Source organism: Eulemur rufifrons, chromosome 4 (assembly GCF_041146395.1).
Source record: "Eulemur rufifrons isolate Redbay chromosome 4, OSU_ERuf_1, whole genome shotgun sequence".
Classification (NCBI taxonomy): Eukaryota; Metazoa; Chordata; class Mammalia; order Primates; family Lemuridae; genus Eulemur; species Eulemur rufifrons.
Window position 1 is genome coordinate 13284150 of NC_090986.1, and position 15902 is coordinate 13300051.

General features: G+C 34.7%; 1 protein-coding gene across 1 annotated transcript in view; it reads right to left on the reverse strand.

The window, feature by feature from the left end:
* Positions 1–15902, reverse strand: part of MYO16 (myosin XVI) — a 475062-nt gene that overhangs the window by 177545 nt on the left and 281615 nt on the right. The window contains exon 20 of the mRNA XM_069467032.1: positions 8011–8083. Coding sequence (XP_069323133.1) covers positions 8011–8083 — 73 coding nt within the window. The remainder of the gene's footprint in view (positions 1–8010; positions 8084–15902) is intronic.

A 15902-nucleotide genomic window follows, 5' to 3' on the forward strand; every position in this document is an offset into this window, starting at 1 on the left:
TATAAATTTATTCATATAGTTCAAAAACAATGATTAATTTATTATTTCTACTCATATAATTGTTCTTTTTGTAATAGTTGTAATTATCCAGAATTAAATGCAAAGCTTAGAGATACTGAAGAACTGACATCATGGCCCATGAAGGATTAGGCTTTGGAGTCACATGGGTTGGCTTCTGAAGTCCCACTTGGCCAGGTAAAGTCCGTGGGGATATCTCTTAATTTTCTGACAGGGTTGGTGCAAGAGTGAGAAATCATATAGGAAAATAATCCGACTAATAATAGGAGCTCAAGGAATTGTAGCCATTGTCAAGTACTAACAGAAAACTATATGGCAGCATTTTCCTAGTTAGCACATTTGGGATTCGAGGGTTTATATCTGGACTGCCACTATGGTAAATCTGAGCTTTTTCTCTTTTTCATTAAAAGACCTGAATTCACTCTTCTCTAAAGGGATCTCATTGATGTTTTCAAATGCATTAATTCTTCTTATTAGGCTTTGTACATTTCCTTACAGTCATCCTGGTACTCTACAATGAAGAATATATACCTACATTATCTAACTTATTTATTTATATTAAATGGATTTGGTGAAAAACTCACTATGAAAAAAATAATTAAAATTTAAATTTTAATTTAAAATTCATTAAAGGTTTATTGTTTTTACACGTAATAGAATAAATAATGTTGAGTCCTGAGAGAAATACAGAAATTCTCATAAAAGGGCAGCAGTTAAAGTTTAGAACATGTATACTAATCCAGATTTAAGTCTAGCTTTCAAAGAACCTTTGGAACTGGGAATAGCCCGAGTCATTAAACTTGTATTCAGACCCTAGTTCTGTGTGAACTTCCATGAGTTACCTAAATTATTTGTTTTCTCTAGCTCTGAAATAGTAATATTATTTAATTTACAGGCATTTTGAGGAAAAAGTCATTAAATATATAGTTTATATGCTCAAAATTCTTAATTACGTTCTTCTTCCCCATTTTTTTTATTTCCTTAAAACAAGTTTTCAAAAACTGTTACCTAAAGAAGACCTGTAACCATACTATTTATAAACACATAATCCACTATTATTGTAAGAGGTACATTAAAATAGCATCTCATTATTTAACTATTTTGTCTATTTTTCTATGGAAACCTATATTACAGTATGCTAGAGTTCTGATATATAGTGAAAATAAATACATTTTCTCATTCAAATTTTTCTTAAAATGCATTATCCACAGCCTGGAGAGTTCCTGAAATGATTTTGGAAAGTTCAAAGCCATTGTGAAAAAGGTATACACAGAGCAGAAAATTCTTTAAGAGAGAGGTAGACATTTAATGCATGTATGATTTTTAAAGCCATATGTGAAACAATTTAACAATAGCAATATTTTATCATATCAATGATTGGTAGATAAATACTGATATCTAATAGCTATCAGAAGATACACTGGGATTAAAATTATATGGGTGCTGTCATATTTAGGGCTAAAAGAGCAAACCTCTCCTCATTTAAACTTCCCCAATCCTTTTCCCATGATGTCCAATTAGCATGGATCCTTCGCCATCAAGAGGTGGACTGTATTTGTCAAACCCCTTGAACCTGGGCATGCTTGTTATTGTCCCAACCTGCAGAGGAAATTATCCTATGTGACTTCTGAATCCAGGTTATAAAAGTATACAGCTTTCATACGTCTTTCTCCTTTGAGGAAGCCACCCTCAGGAAATCAACCAACATACCATGAGAAAGTCCAAACTGACCCATGCAGAAGCCATGTGAAGAGACCCACATGGACAGAGTCCGGCAAAGGGAAACCTACGGCACCATCCAACAGTCAGTGTCTCCTTCTAGATTTGTGAGTAAAGGACCCTTTCTATGACTTTTGCCTCCAGCATTCCAGTTAACCAGCTGAGGCCTCAGACATCATGGCTAGAGATAACCTGTCCCTCGGTGCCCTGTTCAAATTCCCAACCCCAAACAACTAGTGAGTATAATAAATTTGTATTTGTGCCATGAAGTTTTCAGGTAATTCATTACACAGACATAAAATCTGGAACATTGAAAAATGTATAGGGTTAGAAAAAAGGAAGGGACAGGTGCAGAAGTGGGAACACATTATCTGGCTAGAGAACAGTTAAAAAAAAGAATAGGTTATTCTAACATTTGTACCCCACCTACCACACCTGAATGTCTGTGTAATCTTCAGTGCCCAGGACAGGGTCTGGAACTTGGGGCATACATAATAAATGCGTGTTGAATGAATGAACTGCAGATTATTCTGATGCAAATAAGCCAAAAAAATCGATCCTTCCAGGCACTGCTATTTCACTCTTGCAGGGCAGAGATTGTAGCACTCTCAATTTTACCATGTGTAAAGTGGGCTAATCCATGTGAAGAGTATTTGGTAAGAGTTAAATTAATAGTAGTTAATTCATTATTTGATTCATCTTTCTATCATAGCTAGGATAGTGGTTTCACAATAAAGATAGAAATTTCACAAATTTCAATTTGAAGTTGAAATTGCCAAATTATATAATATAATTTCATAAAACTTTAGAAGTCAAGATATGGATATTTTTCCAAACTCCTTGAATACATAGCTGAAGCCTGACTGAATTATTGTTCCTCTGAATTTTCCAGTAAGTCTCACTTTTTAGAAAACAGTCTGTAAGCAGGGAAATGTTTTGAGTCCTTGACAACTCTTCTGAAATCAGTTTAGATGAAGCCTGGCTTGAAAATAGATTATATGTCACAATTTTATCTTCTACAACAGAAGCTTTTACTTGGAACACATTCGTTCTCTCCAAATTCTCTAAATTCTTACAGCAGATTGTTGATATGCAATTTTACTAGACTCCATAGCTTGAAGACATTCATTATGTGCATTTGCATGTATGCGTATGGGGGGCGTTTGGGGAGATTTTTGTATGTTAGATCATTTGTTGCCACCGCTATGTTCTTTAGTGCACATCTATAGCATGCAGAGCTTTGTAATAACATGTTTGGAGAGAAAACATGCTAGCATTTATTAAAACAATATTTATATAACCTAAATTTTTCTTATTTATTTAAATGGCATATTATGGATAATTTTAAACATATTCAACAGTAAAGGGAATAATATATGAGCCCATCTACCATCAACTAACTTCAACAATTATCAGTAATTACCGACTCATGGCCCATTCTGCTTTATCCATTGCCCTATTGCCCCCAAAAGGGGACTCATTTGAAGCACTTTGCAGACATCGTGTCATTAAATCAGCAACTATTTTAGTATAATTCTCTGAGATATTAGAACTTAAAGAAACACATCCATAGTATACCATTATCACCATACTATAATCAACAATAATTTTTTAAAATTTCATCAACTATCCAGATTTCATATTACCTTGTCTCATAATTTTTATACCTAATTAAAAAAAAATAGGGTCTAATTATATCCACACATTCACCTGATATATATGTCTTTAGATCACTTTTAATCTATAGACCACTTCTTTTCACATTTTTCCCTGCATTTTATATATCAAAGAAATCAGGTTGTTTGTCCTGTACAGTTTTCCACATTTATTTTATTTTATTTTTTGAGACAGGGTCTCATCTGTCACCCAGGCAGGAGTGCAGTGGCACAATCATAGATCACTACAGCCTCAAACTCCTGGGCTCAAGAGATCTTCCTGTCTCAGCCTCCCAAGTAGTTGGGACGACAGGCATGTGCCACCATGTCTGCCATTTTTTTCCTATTTGTTTAGATACGAGCTCTCACTATGTTGCCCAGGCTAGTCTCGAACTCCTGGCCTCAAGTGATTCTCATGCTTCAGCCTCTGAAAGTACTAAGATTACAGGCCTGAGCTACCCCGCCCGGCTCGGTTTTCCAAACTGTGGATTTTGCAGTGTATCCTTACAGTTTATTTTACCATGTTTCTCTGTCCTTGGTTCCTGTTATCTGCTAGTCTTATCAAGAAACTTTATTATATTCAGATTTTCTCCTTCTCCTCTCCCCTTCCTTCCCTGTAGTAATACTATATAGGTTTCTTGTGTATGTTGTCTTTTTATAATGTTAGCAGTCATTGGCATCCATTGCATAGATCCATTCCTTACTGGGAGCTATGAAATTGACTTGTTCTAATTCTACATTCATTCTTCATTTATTTCTAGTGGCATTGCATCAGGTTATAGGTCAAAATAGGGAGGATTGGCATCTTTATAATATTAAGCCTTTCTGTCTGAAAACGTAATATGTCTTTTCATTTGTTTAAGACTATTTTGCTTTTCAAAAATGTTTTAAAGTTCCCCTCACTTAGGTTGTTTAGTTTTTATTTAAAACAATATAAATGATGTCTTCTTTTCTATTATATCTTCTAACGAGTTACTAATATTTTTAAAATATATGTTATTGATTTTACACACTGATTTTACAACTTGCTACTTTGCCAAATTCTCTTATTGTTGGTAGTAATGGTCTCATTAATTCTTTTGGGTTTTCTAGATACATAATCATGTCTGGAAGTAGTAATATTTTTACCTTTCCTTTCCACTTCTCATGCTTCAAATTGCTTTCTCTCTGCTAACATCATTGGCACTGCAGTGTGTAGGGGAGTACATTTGTCTTGTTTATTACCTTTCTATTTATCAAACTTATATACTTGGAATTCACTACTTTTAATGCTAAAGAGTATCCTAAAATAAAAAAAAAAAAAGAGTGGACTGTAGAAGTTTTCCCATCAAAGCTTTAGGAAATATTTTTGCAGTGCTAGATATGAACTCCACATAATAAAGGAAACAAAATTTTATGAAACTTAGCTATTATATAACAGAAAGTGGGTGATAATATAATTAATTAATCAGGGTGACAGACTAATTAGTCTCTCAAATTGTACTTTGGGACTCAAATTATTTAGTGTACCTTTCTCTACTGAAGTAACAAACTACTGCTGGATTATATCAACTATAATTTTTACACTAAAAATTGTCCTTATTATAATCAAAGAAATAATTTTGAAGAGAAATGATTCATTAAAAGCCTGTCATTGTCTGAATGTTTGTGTACCCTCAAAATTCCTATTGTTGATGTGAATCACCAAGTTGATGGTACTAAAAAGTGGGCCTTTGGGAAGTGATTTGGTCATAATGGCTCCACCCTCCTGAACAGGATTGGTGCCCTTCCTAAAAGAGGTCCTAGAGAGCTGCCCTGCCCTTGTGCCATGTGAGGACGAGGTGCTGTCTCTGGAACAGAGAAGCCCCCACCAGACATGAATCTGCAGGTGCCTTGATCTTGAACTTCCCAGCCTATGAGCAATACATTTCTGTTGTTTATCAATTACCTAAGGCTCAGATATTTTGTTATAGAAGCCTAAGACAAAGTCAAAGAAAATAGGATTGGAATTTCCTATTAGTTAAAACGAATTCTCATTTAAGAATATCGTAAGCATCCCCCATTTAATCTTTAGAGCTCCTACAGGATATGAGGTTGGACATGCTGACCTTTTGGAGATGTGGACGTGTTGGTGCTGCGTGATAGCCCCTTGGATGTGTCCTTATTCTAAACATTTGTCAAGCTTCTTACAGAGGAATGATTCTTGAGACACACATACATTATTTCTGAACAAGAAAAACTACTAGGAAATCCACTATCGAGATTTTTTTTCTTAGCAGTGTATTCTTCTTTAAATTCCAATTGAAAACACATTTGTTAAATTTCTATTACATACCAAATGTAGACACAATTTCAATCCAGAAGGAGTGGACATTCTAGTGAATAGCTGATCAATGGGTCAATAAGCTCAAAACAGAATAAAATAAATACTTACAAAAGCACTCATATTTTTCTAGGTTTGATTCTGAATACAGCATTGATTTGTTAAGCATTTTGTTAAGAGTTAGCAACGGAATTCAAACAAGGAAGTCCGCCTTCTGTTATCAACAAAAGAATCTAAAATGTATCACTTAAACCAGTGGCCTTTAAAGAAAAAAAGTTCACGTGCAAATTTAGGAACCTTGCTAAGTCCAGTTTAAGATGAGATTTGTATTCATCACAAAGAAGGTTAATGTTATCCTTCTGAATGACTCCCAGTTGTTACTGTGTACAATAGCAAAACAAATCTGCTAAGAAAACAATGTATTTTTTTAAATAATCATTTTTTTTCATAATTTAAGTCTCAGAATTCTTTTTGAGATTTTTCCCATAAAATCTAGTCTAAAATTAGCTTTTGGCATTTAATAGAGATTTACTCATTAGATTGGAAAAAAAAAAGTCATTCTTTGTTATACAGAAATTTCAGACTATGAATACAACCTAAAATATATCATTGAAATATTTAGCAGAAAGAAAGAATAACGAGGGATTTACATAATTGTAGTAAAATAAGTATGCAAAACAATATAAATGTTTTGCACATATTAGTGCAGACATGATCGATATTTATGTTTGGGGGTGGGGCAGCAGCTTGGGAGCAAGTCCCCCCATAAAGAAATTTACATGACATCATTCCATCTGTCACTTACCAGGGGATGGATGAACCAGGGAATCTCATTACAGACATGAAAGCTTCCTTGTTTTTTAAGGTAAAAACGTGAAGAATCTATACTGATGCCTGTCAACACTCAAAACATTTGAGCTGAGAAATACTTCATCAGATGCAGCCTGCAAACCTGCATATATTAAATATCTTCTACTATTCACACTTAACTACTTTCCTCCTTGTGTTCATCATTATGTTTCTTATGGTAAGCAATAAATAAATAAAAATGTGAAGTCTTTCCTTTTCTATTAATCCATAGAAAAGTATAAAAGAGGAAGAATTCTATGTCATCTTTAGTGTTATTTCAAATTAGACATTTTGCAAAATTTTGTAAGGAACATGCATCATGGTAACTCAGCTTGGATTAGGTGAGTCAGCATAATTAAGATCTACACATAGGATAATGCAGAACTTTTCTAGAAATAAAGTTGGCTAAATTTCAAAAGGGTTTTAAGTGTTCTCATTTACAACAGCAATGGTAGCTAGCCATCATTTCCTAAACATGTGCAGTGTGATAGTCAATGACATCAGAATCTCTGTTTAATCATGTTTAATCTTACAATTCTGTAAATCTATTATTATCATGATTTTACAAATAAGAAAACCAAGGCTATAGATCCTTCATTTTGGCCAAGAAATCTATGCCAGTAAAAGTCACAGAATTGGGTTTCTAATACATTTTATTTATTTTTTTATCCAGTATCATTAACCACCTCATGATCTACCTTAAGAAAATGAAGCCAAACAAATTACATAATTATTAAAAATTCTCCCCAAACTCTGCTTCATTGTAATTCTTTCTGTAATGTAATACAGTTTGGTTTTCTATCTTTCTACTTTTATATTTTTAGATGTTTATTTTCTTCTCTGCTTGCTAAGGAAAGTTGTACTTCTTTCTCTTCTTTAACATTTAATTTTTAGGTATACTTAATTTGATAAAACCATTCATGCAGTACTATTAAAATGCCTAACAATTTAGCACTTTAAAAAGTGCCCTAAATTATAGATGGTTTTAAAATAACCAATGCTTCTGTAACATGTTTTTATGAATTTACAGTAGTCCTATGTATGAATGGCACATAGAGATCAATCTACAAATCATAGCATGTAGCACAATGGAGTATTTCCACAGTGACTTTTGGCCAAGGTTTCTGAAGGTCTTTGCCCTGATTTCAAATATTCATGTCCTCCCTCTCTCTGACCTAGTAGAAATAATATTTCTGTCAGCACAACTCAGGCCTTCATCTTGTATTATCTTTTAAAACAAGTGACTCTGTTTTTAATGTGTGACTATGCCACTTGTTTATAAGGCCACATAAAAATGATGAATATATCAACAAACCAGGGATATTAATATTAAAACATGAGAGTAAAGCACTTATTTTAATTCCGTATTTGCAAGTCATTACACTAACAGTCTATACTGAAGTAAAAAATAACTTAGTTGGAAAAAAGCCATTAAAGTTCATAAAATTTCAGAAAAAGCTTACTTACTTGTTCGAATTCATTCTTTTGAAATTCTTCAAAACCGAAGATGTCCAGTATTCCAATATCCAATGTCTGCATGCTGAAACAAAATGATACACCAGGATAAATGGGCATCCGTACATCCTTAACCCCCGTCACCCCAGACCCTCTGCTTGTTGGTATTTCAGGTCAGAAGAATCCAATTAGTCATTATGTCCCTGTCAATTTGAGCTAAAAATGTAAAATTATCATAGTGTCTGGTGGAAATCTTTGAAAGTTAGCAAAAAAAACAGTGTTCTTGTAATGCTTTGGTTTAAACACAAATACATGAACAAAAAACACATTGATTTCTAAATTTAAAATGTAACAATATATGCAAGGTATACTATTTGCTTCTCTAAAACAGTCCTTGTGTCTGCTCCCTAGATCAGACTTGTTTTCCCTTAAGGCACTTGAGCCTGCATACCAAGTGGCTCTCACTCGCTGTTACTTAGGCTGTACATGCAGTAAATCAAGAGTTTCTTCATCATACACAAGTACAACACAAGGTAAATCACAAGTAAGTCACATGCATGTTTTTTTATACATTAAATTTGATCACTTCAAAAAATTACATTGTGATCTTTCAGAAGTAATTTTTACAAAAGAAAAATGAAGAAAGTGAAAGTTTGAAGGATAATTTAAAGAAATCAATCTTGTGATTCAATGTAAACTATCACTGTTAGGATTTACAACAGTCTTGGATGATAAAATCTCAGACCTCTGAATCCACAGGGTGAGTAAAGAAAGAAGTAAGACAAACCTGAGTCAGTCACAGCAACCCTAACAACTGTGATCTCGTGAAGAGGGTTGGGGGATGCATGGGGAAGTATGCATGAGGTTGCTTTGAGCAAAAGAAAAAAGTCCCCAAATGATTCTGGAATGCCCAGGAGAACCTACACCCTGCCTCTTCTGCATCAGTGACCTAGAGTATCAGTAGGACAATTGTCTTCCTCATTTTCTGCCAATGGGTAAGCTATTCCGTTATCATTATAGTTATTATAGTGTCAATACCCATTATTGTTGTTAGTTGCTGAATTTTTATATCGTTTCCATTTACTTTGTCCAAACTGTACAACCAAATTGGCAACCACCTGTGGATTTGCACCTCTATTGTGTTTCTTACAAGCAGTACACAATCATGATACTTGAGGGTCTGTAATATGTCACTTAAATAACAATTATTTTCCTTTAAAATGTCAAGTAATGCCTGCCTATAAGATCATTTGTTGTATGTGGTAGAAATATAAATGTCATAGTAGGAAGGAGAGCTTTTTAAAAAAAAAACCCTTAATACAAACTTCATATGTCAAAGAATATAAAACGAAGAGAGAAAGAATTATCAAATGCATGTCTCTAATTGATTTAGTTTTTTATAAGGAAAAATAAAGATAGCTTTGTAACTCACATAGTGTGCCCAAATAAATTCTGCATGCATTAGAGAGCTAAACGTTAGGACAAGAAACTATCAAAATGTATAAACACAAATGTGATTATTTTTTCTGATTTCGGTTTTGAGAAAAGTCAAAAGAAATGTTTAAAGGTGTGATTACACAACTATTGAACACGTTTACAACTATTAAACTCTTTTTTAGGATAAATAACATAAATAAAATTAAGTTTCCATTGGAGGAATTATTTAAAATGTGTTGTGCCTTTAATTTTAATAGATTTTTTTTCAGATCTCCTGTCTTCCATCATTTGACATCCATCCATTCTCCTCTCTAGCCTGCTTTCTTTACAATATGTACAAAGTATGTTGACAATGATGTTCCCTTAATGCTAACAATGGTGCTGAGATTTATGACGATTTCTTTCTTTGTTTTGGTTGTTTGTAAGCATATGTGTGTGTGTGTCCATGTGTGTTATCCATGTAATGAGATGATTTATTTCTCTTGTAGGAGTTTAGAGATGAACCTGGAGTTGTTCAGTCTCAGGTAGGAATCCTGGTTCAAACACTTTTTAGTTGGATAACTTTGGGCAAGTTACTTCAATTTTTTGAGCTGTGGTTTCATGACATACAAAAATAAAATAACAAGTGAAATCTGTCCATCTAGATTGTTGCTAGAATTAGAGTTAACACAAAGTTCTAGAAAAATAGCTAGTATTAAATATATAGTGTGTGCCAAATAAGTGGGAGTTAACTTTCTAAGAAATGTTTTTTAAAACTTACTATATAAATAAGGAAAATAATTAAAAGAGAAATATAGATGATTGATAGGCATAAGAAAGTATCAATCTCATTAAAATTGCAAAGAAATAATATTTTAAAAATTAGGATGAGAAAGATATTTTCCCATACATTTTTTTTTTTGAGAGTTTAAATTAGTAGAGCTTTCCTCAAAAACAATTTGGTTACATGGCATAAAGCTTTGAAATGTTCATATCATTTGTACTAATACTTCCATATGTAGAAACCTGTGTGAAGATAATGATCACAAATGCCATTAAGACTTATATACAAGGATATTCATTGTTAACTTAATCATGATAACAACAACAGAAAGAAATAACAAATGTCCTACACTAAAACCACAATTAATTAAATAGCATGCATTCTATGGTGGATTAATTTAAAGAAACTGTCCAGTTAATAGAAAGCAATATATAAAGTCTGAATAAACAAAAAACCTAATTATATATCTAGAAGATCTCGAAAATAATTGAGCCTGAAAAGAGGAAATAGATATTTTTGTTTACTTGTTTTTAACTATTCCCTGTATTGTAAGGTTTCTATATTGAGACACTGCTATTTTTATAATCAGAAAATATTCAATTGATGTGAACATGAAGACAATATGAAAACATGAAAAATGTTCATGAATGACATTATCTAAAAATAAAAAGCCAGAAACAAAATGTATACCCTCTGTATACTTATAGCTTAGTTTGAATGATGTTAAAAAGTAAATCCATAGCACAGGAAAAATAAGGCACATTTTAACAGTAGATTTTATAGAATTGTAATCCTGGAGGTAACTTCTTGATTCTCTAAATGTTCCATACTGTGTATTATAATAATCTTTATTACTAACCTTATTTAATACACTTTCCCTGAAAATACGTATGGTTAGATATGTGTTGTGGCATTTTCTGATTTGGTGGAGGAAAAGGATACCAATAACATTAAGGGCAGTGAGAAGAAGCTAGAGCCCAGAAGCAATAGGAAATAGGTGTCTGGTTTGGCCAGCAATAGGAGATGCAGCAGGTGCAGGAGGGAACCCCAGGAGTCAGGAGAGAAAGGTCTGGCTCTCCTGGAGGCCAGGTACCGGTCTCAAGTACAGGTGTCTCCTCTGTCCACTTACATCAGGAGCTCTGCCTCAGGCTCTCATGTCAGACTCCCCTGCTTGGTTCCCAGCTGACCTTGGCAGCAACAGCCCTATAATTACAGCACATAGTTTTGATAGAATTTTGGGACAAGTAGAAGAGATACCAGTGACACTATGTCACCTCATACATACGTCTCCTCCACAGAAGGATAACAAATTTGTGTCGACACACAAAACAGAGATGCTTGGCCACCAAGGCGTGTGTGGACGAAGGAGTCACATTAAAGGATTCTGGTTCATGTTGGGGAAAGTAGTGTATTAACTGGTAATTTGGAGTAGCATATATTTTTATTGAAAGGGTACTCCTCTTAAATGAATTTTTTTTCACATTTCATAGACTCTGATTCCAAACATACTTGGTTTATAAAACCAAGTATGGAGGGGAAGGAAAATCCATCGTCAAGAGAAAAAGTAAATAAGTTTAAAGCATTTTAAGGACTACCTTTGCAATTACTGGGAGACATAATATGTTCATTTAAAAGAATCTATTTCATCATTTATGACTGAATGAAATACATGTCTGTTATTGCAATAGCGACCTGGGCAGGATAGTTACAAAAAACATTTAGCTAGCAAAATGCCCATACTATGTAGCAGTCAGCATTGCTGTCACTCCTTTATTGATATCTGACTTCTATTGCACAGGCATTTAACTCAACATTCAATTTCTGGCAAAGAGTAACAGAAACCGTTCATCTGACCAGCCAGGATGCAATCTGACATGGAAAATTAACATACTAATGAGATGGTCTATTACAGTTCAATTCTGCCTTAAAATTCTCCTGAAAACTTTCCTGATAGTCAACAAAACTTGTCCAGTTTGCATTAGTATATTAGTATTATAAACCTTTTATAGCAGGCAAAATATTAAATGCCAAGCCATCTATCTGGTTTTGATGTTTCCTTTCATGAGTGTAGGTATAGAGGGGAGGAAGTCCAAAATAAAGAGAATGTTTATCTTATAACATAGACAAACTCACTTCATCTGAACTGGTGTGTAGAAGCCACATTTTGTCCTCAATCATCCTTAGGCAAGGAGATTCCCCAGAGAGTTATAACTATACTTCGATAGAAGTATTTAGTAACTTTAGAAAATAGCTTAACCTTGCTTTGGCACAAAACTCTTAGACTGAGTTAGAGTTGAGTCAGCCTCTTAGGCCAATCATAGATCAGTAGGATGCCAGATGGGGTAAGAATGAACATAAACCCATCAGAGACTTGAGCAATCTTGTTGTCCAGACTTACTGCCCCTGGGATCAGCTGGACATACACAGGGGGCAGTGGCGGGAAGACCCTGGGGATGTTGGGCTGTGCTATGGCATTCACCAGTTATACCGCCAACGTGCTGGTTTGTTTAGTTCAAATAAGTTTTGTTCTTTTAATGGGCCAGGAACTCTCACTGCGGAGGCTGACTCTGCCCACTCCTTAGCTTATCTCAACCTCTCAGGGGTTCCCGTCAGAGGAACTTGGGAGGGAGAAGTGGGATCCCAGGATTGCATAGTTTTAGGGGTTTCTCCCTTTTTATTCTTTGACTGAAGAAAGTACTTGAGGCTTATCACTTTCTAAAATCATGCCGTAAATTACGGAAAGTGTTTGCAGTTGCTGACAAAGTCAAGCTAGAAGCTGACAGATGACCAAAACAGTCATCTTAATTCTTAATTCTTAACAGTATTGTGCAAACCAACATCTTTCCTAAATGCAGTCACTCCTTGCACTTCTTCCCACGGGAAATGTAAGTTAGGAAGTACAAAACTGGAGACCCAGTGAGAGGAAGATGGCAGTTAATTAGCCTGGACTTCTAAGAAAACCCTAGGATAAGGATGAACTCTAGAGCTAACACTTTATTGATCACTGTGTACCAAACACTGTAATCAACAATTTTAAATGCCTTACCTCATTTAACCTTCACAACCACCCCATGAGATAAATACTACAATCATTCCAGTGTTGCAGAGGAGAACACTGAGATGGAGAATGGTGAAGTAATTTGCCCAAGGGCAACACACTAGTGTGTAATACTAACACACATTAGTATTAGATGGATCAAAGTTGTGAACCAGGCCATCTACCTCTAGGTCCTGTGCTCGGGGCCTATGAAGTGGTGCATACAACTTCTCCAGGTGCTGGTCATGTGCACAAGTCTATTTCTGCCTTACTTAGAAACCAGGAAGCAAACTGTCCCCATTTGGGATTAAAAAATGGGCAGTACATCAACAACTGTAGTAGCAATAAGAGTACATATCATAAAATATCATTTCTATCCTTCATATCAGTGAAAGCTACAACTCACAGCTTAAAAGCAGGAGTACTTAGTACTTTCAATGAATATACATTCTTATTTATTATAAGCTGAATTTATAACAAGGATATATATGTATGTTTTGTTACCAAAAGCATCTTTAGAAATAAGAATCAACTCACCCTACCACATAATTTAATTACATATATTTAATTTATGGTAACTCATGTATTTCTAACTAAAACAACTCTCATTTCAGAATGAGTAAGTCAATATGACACTAAGTAAATATGACACCACTACTCCACCAAGTATTCTGCAGTTATTAAAAAGGATGGTTACCAAGAATGGATAGAGACATGGGCAAATAGTTATCACAAGTGAAATGAGACAACTACAAAACTGTATTATAGAATGTGAAAGCACCTAGAACCCTCATACATGGCTGATGATAGTCTGAATTCGAAATTGGAAAGTGGTTTGGCTTTATCTACCAAAGCTAAACACATGACTATTGAATGACTCAGAAATTCCATTCATGGGCATTATCCAAGAGAACAAGTACGTATGTACACTAAAACACACACACAAGAATATTCAGGGCTGCTTTATTTATAATAGTCAAAAACTGGAAACAACCCAAGTACCCATTAATAATAAAATAAATAACTAAGTCATAGTACCTAGTGGTATGTCCATATATATTTTTATAAAAGAATATTACACAGGAATAGAATAAGAAGGAATTTCTGCTACACTCAACGTTAGATACAGCTCTCACATACATAATAATATCGAGCAAAAGAAACCAGATATTTAAAAAGTTCATGAAGGAGCATTTTGTAGTGTTGGATGTATTCTACATCTCAATTTGTGTGCAGGTTACATTTTCATGTTACATGTGCAAAAACACATTGAACTGTACACATTACATGCATTTCAGCTATGTTACACCTCAATAAAGCTGTAAAAAAAATGCATGCTCACTTGGATTACAACTGTGCAGAGGGATAGCGATTACTAGTTAAATATTTGTTAAATGAGAAGCACTTAAATGCATATTTATTTTGGCACTGCCAAGTCAAACATGATGTTGGAATAGTGAACTTTACTATGATGGACCCTGGCTACTACAAGGGGCTCAGGCACCAGTTATTAACATAAAGACATCAGCAGGAAAATAAATGACAAACAAGATATTTGAGTGACCCAGACCTTAAAGAAGAGGCGAAAATACATTCTTCCTGAAATTGAATCTCATTATAGTGATATTTATCCCATTATTTTTTTCATTTATGTTTAAGATTTATATCTATCTGTCCTCCTCCTTATGTCTGTGGACACTTTTGGTAAATATACAACATCACTCTTTGAAAGCCAAGTTCTATTTCTCAAGGATGCCTTTAGACCAATGACTTTACTCCCTCCGACAAAAATAAAGAGAAGTAGTTTCTGTGTTCAACCAATTGTCTACATAACTGAGTCAGAGCGACAAACAAGAGAGAGGCTCCTTGGCTGATGAACATTGTTGTAAGGAGTGATGGGTTTCCTGACCAGGCGTATCAACCAAAGAATCATGCGGTAAATCAAAGCTTTGAAACAAAACAAAACAACAGCAAGACATGAAGTCAACTCATGTACAGTCCTCGTGGTTTATTCTTGCTGTCTCAAAGTCAGTGGCCAACTGTCTTATTCCACATGCCACACAGCAACAGGTAGTGGTTATATCTACATACTTCTAAACCAGCATCCTGCATCACCATATTTGGACTAACTTTTATAAATTGACAATGTCAAAATAAAACCTAAATGAAGATGCAGGAATTCTGTGGCTTATTTGTTTTTTCAAGGAAATGTTAATTTTAGTCTTAAATCAAAAAGATACCTCTCCTCTCCTTTCTGTCTGAGTCAGTTTGTAGATGACTGGGGGACAGGGCTCCGTTGATGTATTCAGGACTTGGGATCAGGTTAACTCGGCAAGGTTGGGAAGATAATTTTAAAATAAGGGGCAGGCTTGAAGGGAGTGTGAACTCTGAGAGATATTTACAGTTCACACTTCAGCTTTCCACAAACCTGTGGTTTACGGTGAAGATGGTGAGTCAGTGCATATGGCCAAGGTCAGTCAGGGAACACTCAGGGAAAAATTCAGGGAAACTCAAAAGGTGCAAAATCCAGTTATGTGCATCTGGTTTGGGCCAGCAAATCAGAAAGACAGAGACAGAGGCAGGGCCCCCAAAGGAGTGTGTAGTCCAGGCTGGCTGAGTGGGAGATTTCTGTGACCTTCAGAGAAGAGGTTGGATTACTAACCATAG